The sequence below is a fragment of the Saccostrea cucullata genome, unplaced genomic scaffold, assembly GCF_032062105.1.
Source record: "Saccostrea cucullata isolate Sc308-1 unplaced genomic scaffold, CSIRO_AGI_Scuc_v1 ctg22181, whole genome shotgun sequence".
Classification (NCBI taxonomy): Eukaryota; Metazoa; Mollusca; class Bivalvia; order Ostreida; family Ostreidae; genus Saccostrea; species Saccostrea cuccullata.
In genome coordinates, this window is record NW_026935344.1 from 1 (window position 1) to 6,322 (window position 6,322).

At 33.3% G+C, this 6,322-nt stretch overlaps 1 protein-coding gene across 1 annotated transcript; it reads left to right on the plus strand.

Annotated features, from left to right (window-relative positions):
- Positions 1–3,462: 3,462 nt before the first annotated feature.
- LOC134242501 (probable ATP-dependent DNA helicase RecS) lies at positions 3,463–4,354 on the plus strand (the record flags this gene model as incomplete). Its single annotated transcript, XM_062724587.1, has 2 exons — positions 3,463–3,754; positions 4,201–4,354. Coding segments are annotated over exons 1-2 (446 nt in total), but the record flags the coding sequence as incomplete, so codon positions are not given.
- Positions 4,355–6,322: the final 1,968 nt, after the last annotated feature.

The window sequence follows — 6,322 nt, forward strand, 5'->3', positions numbered from 1 at the left end:
TCCATTCTTCTTTGTTTTTTGGACATGTTGAAACTTCCTTGATAGTAGGCGTAGATTCCGGGCATATTCCATATATATTCTACGAAAAAGGAAAGAATATTTATTTCTAAGAAATTGTACATGAAGCTGAAATTGAGTCATTCTCAGTTTATGAACTGTATTCATAATGCACGTATTCAAAACCTTATTTTAGTATTATCGTATCTGTACTAAATCTATTTAAATATAATGTAAACGATTGAATGTATGTAATGAATTATTTACAACTCATTAGCTCCCCTGAGCCGAAGGCTCAAGTGAGCTTTTCTGATCACAATTTGTCCGGCGTCCGTCTATATGTCTGTCTGTCTAGCTGTCCGTCTGTCTCTCTGTCTGTAAACTTTTTAAACCTTCTGACTTCTTCTCTGGAACCACTGGGCCAATTTCAACCAAACTTGCCACAAAGCATCCTTAGGTAAAAGGGATTCAAGTTTGTTCAAATGAATGGCCACACTCTTATTCAAGGGGAGATAATTAAGAAATAGTAAATATTTGGTGGCTTGTTTTGAAAATCATCTTGTCAAGATCCAGATAATAAAACTTATGCGGAAATATCCTCAGGTAGTGTAGATTCAAGTTTATTCAAATCATGACCCCCGGGGGTAGGGCGGGGCCACAATTTTCGATGAAAGTTTTACATAGAAATATATGGGAACATTCTTTAAATCTTCTTCTCAAGAACTATAAAGACATGATTGCTTAAATTTATATGGTTGCATTCTCAGGTAGTGTAGATTCAATTTTTTTTTTCAAATCATGACCCCTGGGGGTATGGAGGGGCCACAATTTAGGAAAAATCTTTAAAATCTTCTTATCAAAAATAGCAAAGCCATAATTGGTCATATTTATACGGAAGCATTCTCGGGTAGTGAATAAAAAACTATTTTTTTCTTTAATTGTTCCTAGCAAAAGTGCTCAGGTGAGCGATATGGCCCCTGGGCCTCTTGTTTAAGTTTTGATTGATTGATTGATTGATTGTATATTGTTTAACGTCCCTCTTGAGAATTTTTCACTCATATGGAGACGTCACCGATGCCGGTGAAGGGCTTCAAATTTAGACCTATACTCGGCACTCAGGGCCATTGAGCAGTGAGGGTTCTTTATCGTGCCAACGCCTACCGTGACACGGGACCTACGTTTTTAAGGTCATATCCGAAAGACCCGTGACTTTCACTTCTAGTGCCGAGCGCTTGGCGAAGGAACAGTCACTACCTTTGTTTACGTCTTAGGTATGACGCGGCGCCGCGATCGAGAATCGAACCCGGGCCTCCCGATCACGAAGCGAACGCTCTTTAAGTTTTGAAATGTATTATAAATAGCATATGTAGATGTACAGTTAGTTCTCGAACAATGCTTCATTAAATATTTAAACAAAAGAAATTTTTGACATACTTTCCTATTACTTTTTCCTGCAGCAATATCAAACATTGAAAGACCAATAAGAAGCATGAATATCACTTTTTCTGAGGAGTACAATGTAACATGCATAGTCAACGTCATTAACCTGCAATGAAAATAATTTTTTTCGGCTTTAATTTATAATAAGAAGACATTATCTGGTTTACATATCACAGTTTTAAAATGCCAAATGTCGGACTTTGTCATAACGAGATCAATACCTACCTCATTAAACTGTTATAGTCACTTAGATGTTGAAACGACATAATAAAATCAAAAAATTAAATACTAAATATATAATATCATTGAATAGAAAGTAGACATTGGGGATTACCGTGTTTTATATAGATAATATATATCTAGGTGGTATTTTTCAATTACATCCTCAAAATGTTTTAATTTTAGGTCGAAAATTGTGAACTTAATTTCAAAGAATATTTACAGAATGCAAAATATCTCACATATTTGATGCATATATAGATGCATAAAACTGGTAAAACACTTGTTTCAGACAATCATATATGTGTTATATGTACCTTGCTAATTAAGAATGATTCGAATGATGGTAATTGCTATTTGTAACTCATGCCGATGTAATTAGATACTGTTCGATAAAATTGAGTCTCGAGAAATCTTACTCCATTCCCTTCTTTAGCAAAAAATGATGCTACATAATTGCATTCATTTGCTCAATGAAATGAAGCAAAACATGAAATTAGATGGAATTAAAATAAGTTGTTATTACTAGCTACATTCCTCATTTGTATTTTTGGAATGGTCACTGTAAGATTTCATTTTTACATGGATGTGAAAGTTAAATTTTTCTAGATTTCGAAAGGTTATTTCTCTCAATGCAAAAAAAAAAAAAAAATTCCCAGCACCACATTGTTAATTTTTTTTATCCCCAAATGCTATTTCATTAATACAAATTACATAATTAAGGACATTCACAATTCGGTTTTTCTATAACACTCTTAATCCTAATATAGTACATATGGGGGTGCATACTTAATGCAATGTATGAATCTTACACGTGATATCGCTCAGCTTTCTTCAAAAATCAAAAATATACTATTATGTCGCCTGATGAAAATGAATTTCTCTCCCTTATATTTGGTAAAGACATCTGCTGAAATGATTGTCGTTAACTTTTTCGCTCAAATTATTCCTTCTTTAAATCAGACCTATTGTCACCACAAACAGGCAGTTAATTCAAACGGTAAAAAATGACTTTTGTAGTAACTGACATTTAAGTAAGCTACTACATTCCAACTTTCCATGTCCGTTTTCATTGCTTTAAATAAAATATCTTACAAAATCAAAATACAACTTTGACTTTGTCTTAATCTTTTATTGTTATCTCTCCCGTTTCAATAACGTAACAGTATATTCAATGGTATATATATTTTACCTTATTTTTCTTTCATGTAAAAATTTTTATTTAAATAGATCCGCAAGATTGTATCAAACCATGAGTTTCTTTTTTATATTACGAGCTGCATAATCTGACAGATGTAGTTAAGTGAAAAAGCAAGTCCTTCAGATATTTTACAAAACCTTTAATTTTCTTTATTTAATTTTCACAACATACTTTGCCATTGAGCACTTGTGATCAATGTATGGCATTATGCATAAGAGTGGACAGGTTCAAGGAATAGATAAGAGTATTTGCTCTAAAGTTGCAGATTAAGACGTTTATATAAATGGATAGAGTGTTTTTGAGTGGCAGAATAAGGGGAGAAAACCGTATAAATCATGGCCCCAATGTCATGTAGGTGATGGAAGATGTATAGATCTCCCACTGTTCAATTGCACAGAATGCCGCAGTCTGATTAAAACCAGCCCCCTTCTCCTTTCACTCGTCAGGGTCTGACAGGCATCGATAGGAGGTCATCTTCACACGACCTCTACATTTGCATGCGATAAAAAAATATCAACCAATCAGAACTGAGCTTTCATCTGTTTTAAGCGCTCATATAACTCTTCAAAATTGGAGGTAAAAAGAGAACACAAACAGCCGAAGCCATGTGCGAAGAAATTGAAAGTATTATCCATAGCGTTATCACCAAGTTCAGTGTTAAAGAATTAAAAAAAGAACAGCGTCAGATATTAGATTGTCTGCTTAGAGGTGAAGATTGCGTAGGAGTTTTGCCTACTGGGTACGGAAAGTCGCTACCATATCAGATATTTCCACCTGTGTATCAGCAGCTACGGGACGAGAAAGTGGTGGTTTTGGTATGCTGTCCCCTCATTGCTCTTATGGAGGATCAGGTTCAGCGGATACAGAAGACTCAATTTGTGTCCGCTGAATATATAGGTGAGTTATTCAAAACCATCCGATATTTGTGCTTGGGATCCAGAACAGAACATTGAATGTCCATTAACGCAGTGTTACTCAGCTGTTATTTGAAATTGAAAATTATCATTTTATCCATTATGAAAATGTCGAAAACAATAACATGGTAGTACTGATTCTGATGTTAAAAAAATCAAAATACATAAACTACCACAGAACGTACATAAACCTTTCCAAGCCACTATAGTTTTTTTCTGTTACTGTTGAAACATGGAAACGTCTGTATATTGTATAATTTTGAAATCCAAAAGGGTAAAACCTTGCCATGAAGCAGAGGTTAAAAATGTTTTACAATATTTGTCTTGAAACACATTTTGTATACTAAATCTTTTTATTAATGTTTCATGTATATTAATAATATATTAATTTGATTAAAAAATGAGAATGCTGAAAATTCAATTTTGTAGGTAGCAGTTCTGACTTTGATCTGAAAGCGCACAACATTGACGTGGTATTTGCATCGCCAGAACTCTTAGTTGGAAGCAAAACATGCAGAGAGGCTATTCAATCTTTGAATATCAAAGTCATAGTCATAGATGAATTTCACACCATTGCTACATGGTAGGTATTAGCTAGGATAAAGAAGAAAAACAAAGTTTTTAATTGAGTGTTGTTCATTAATGGATTTATACTAATAGATTTAGTGAATATAACCATATTTAGTGAGGGTTACTGTCGTATCGCCCCAAAGCCTGAACGCCCCATGCATGTGCGCCCCCAAAATTTTTACCGGCGCCCAAGTTCAAATATGAGCGCCCCAAATATTAATAAAGAGCGCCCCAAACGCATTACACGAACGCCCCAAATTAGAATTTCGAGCGCCCAAAATGATTTGGTCACAGATACACATGCAGGTGCTCGTCTAAATATTTAATTTGTATTAAAGTCAGAGCACGACCGTAATCCCAAATAAAAGAAGAACCCCCCTATTTAATCAAATGCCGCATACATTAAGAAATTTGAATTAATTTGGAGATAAAAGCATGATAATATTGGGGGGAAATAAAACGTTTTAAATAAAGTCTTACAAATTGTGATCGTTGCTTGACCAAATCTGCGTCATGAAGTTGATGACGTACAGTTTTCTTTTTTTTGTTTTTTTTTTTTGGAAATACATAAGTGCTTAAAATGCGTTTATATATTTATTTTTGTTATTAATTTCTAGATGTATTCATTTTAATTTACACGCATGATCCGTCTGTGCATGTTCTACATTTGTATATATAATTCACATGGAAAAGTGGTACAAGTCGTCGAAGGACCAGAATTATGGTGTATGTTTGTTGAATTGGGTGTCTGAAATTAGGATTACTGTGTATACACAGACTACAAATCCCACTGATCTAGTGACAGGTGTGTAATATTATGTAGCATTACATAATAAAGTACACAATAAGCAACGAAAACGCGCAGCACATGCTCTATGTTAAGGAGATACTGCGATTTTGAACCTATAATATACACAATTAAAATTAGTATTAAAAAAATAGATAGATGACTTTTGGTAGGTTAAATGATGTATAATTTTTTGTATTCTTATAATTTTTGTTGTATATATTTATTACTGACAGATTCTCAATAAATTTTGTAACTCTTATATAAAAAAAATGCAAACTACGTAGACGATTTAAAAAGAACTTGGTACTTAGTATCTTAAATAGATTAATTTACCAATTTACAGGAGATATACGACCACATGTATCTACAATGTATATGACAGCTAGTCTAAAAACTTTTCTGGTTATTATTACACAGTTACTGCAGAAATACACATCTGTGTTTAAGTTTATTCTATTCGTACAGTGTATTTCCTCTTTGTAAAATTCTTATTAGCACTGAATAAATAAAAAAAAATTAAAAAATTAAAATAAATTACGTTTCGGGAATGCACGTATAAATATGAATTCTATTTGTTTAGTACCTTTACATTTATCTTCATATAATGCTAGTTTACAATTCTTGGGGCGTTCGTTACATATTATACATCGTAATACTTGAAGCACTGGTGATAAACAACTGATGAATATAATTCGGGACACTCGTGAATAATAATATACATTTTTAATCTAATAAATTGTAATAAAACACGCATCAAAGACAACAGTTTGGTTTTTTTACTAGTTAATTTAAGGCTTGGGGCGCCCGAAGTGCTAATTTAGGCCGCTGGTGAAATACGTTTTGGGCGCTTGTGATTAAGATTTGGGGCGCTCACATTTGTACTTGGGGGAAGGTAAAAAAATTTGGGGCTTTCATGCATGGGGCGTTCATGTTTTGGGGTGCAGTGACTAGCACCCTCTACTGAATATAACCATATTTATTTATTAAATTGTAAATAATCATTTAATTTTATTTTGTTGCTCCTATGAACATGATGAATAAGTGACAAGTCAATTTATTCTCATAATATTATACAAGAACAAATGCTAGTATACTGGTGTGACAAATTAAAGTAATAGTGCTGATGCACTTGGGCACATGCTCAACTTAAACAAAATGTAAAAATCATTGAAATCTGTGTACCAAGATTAC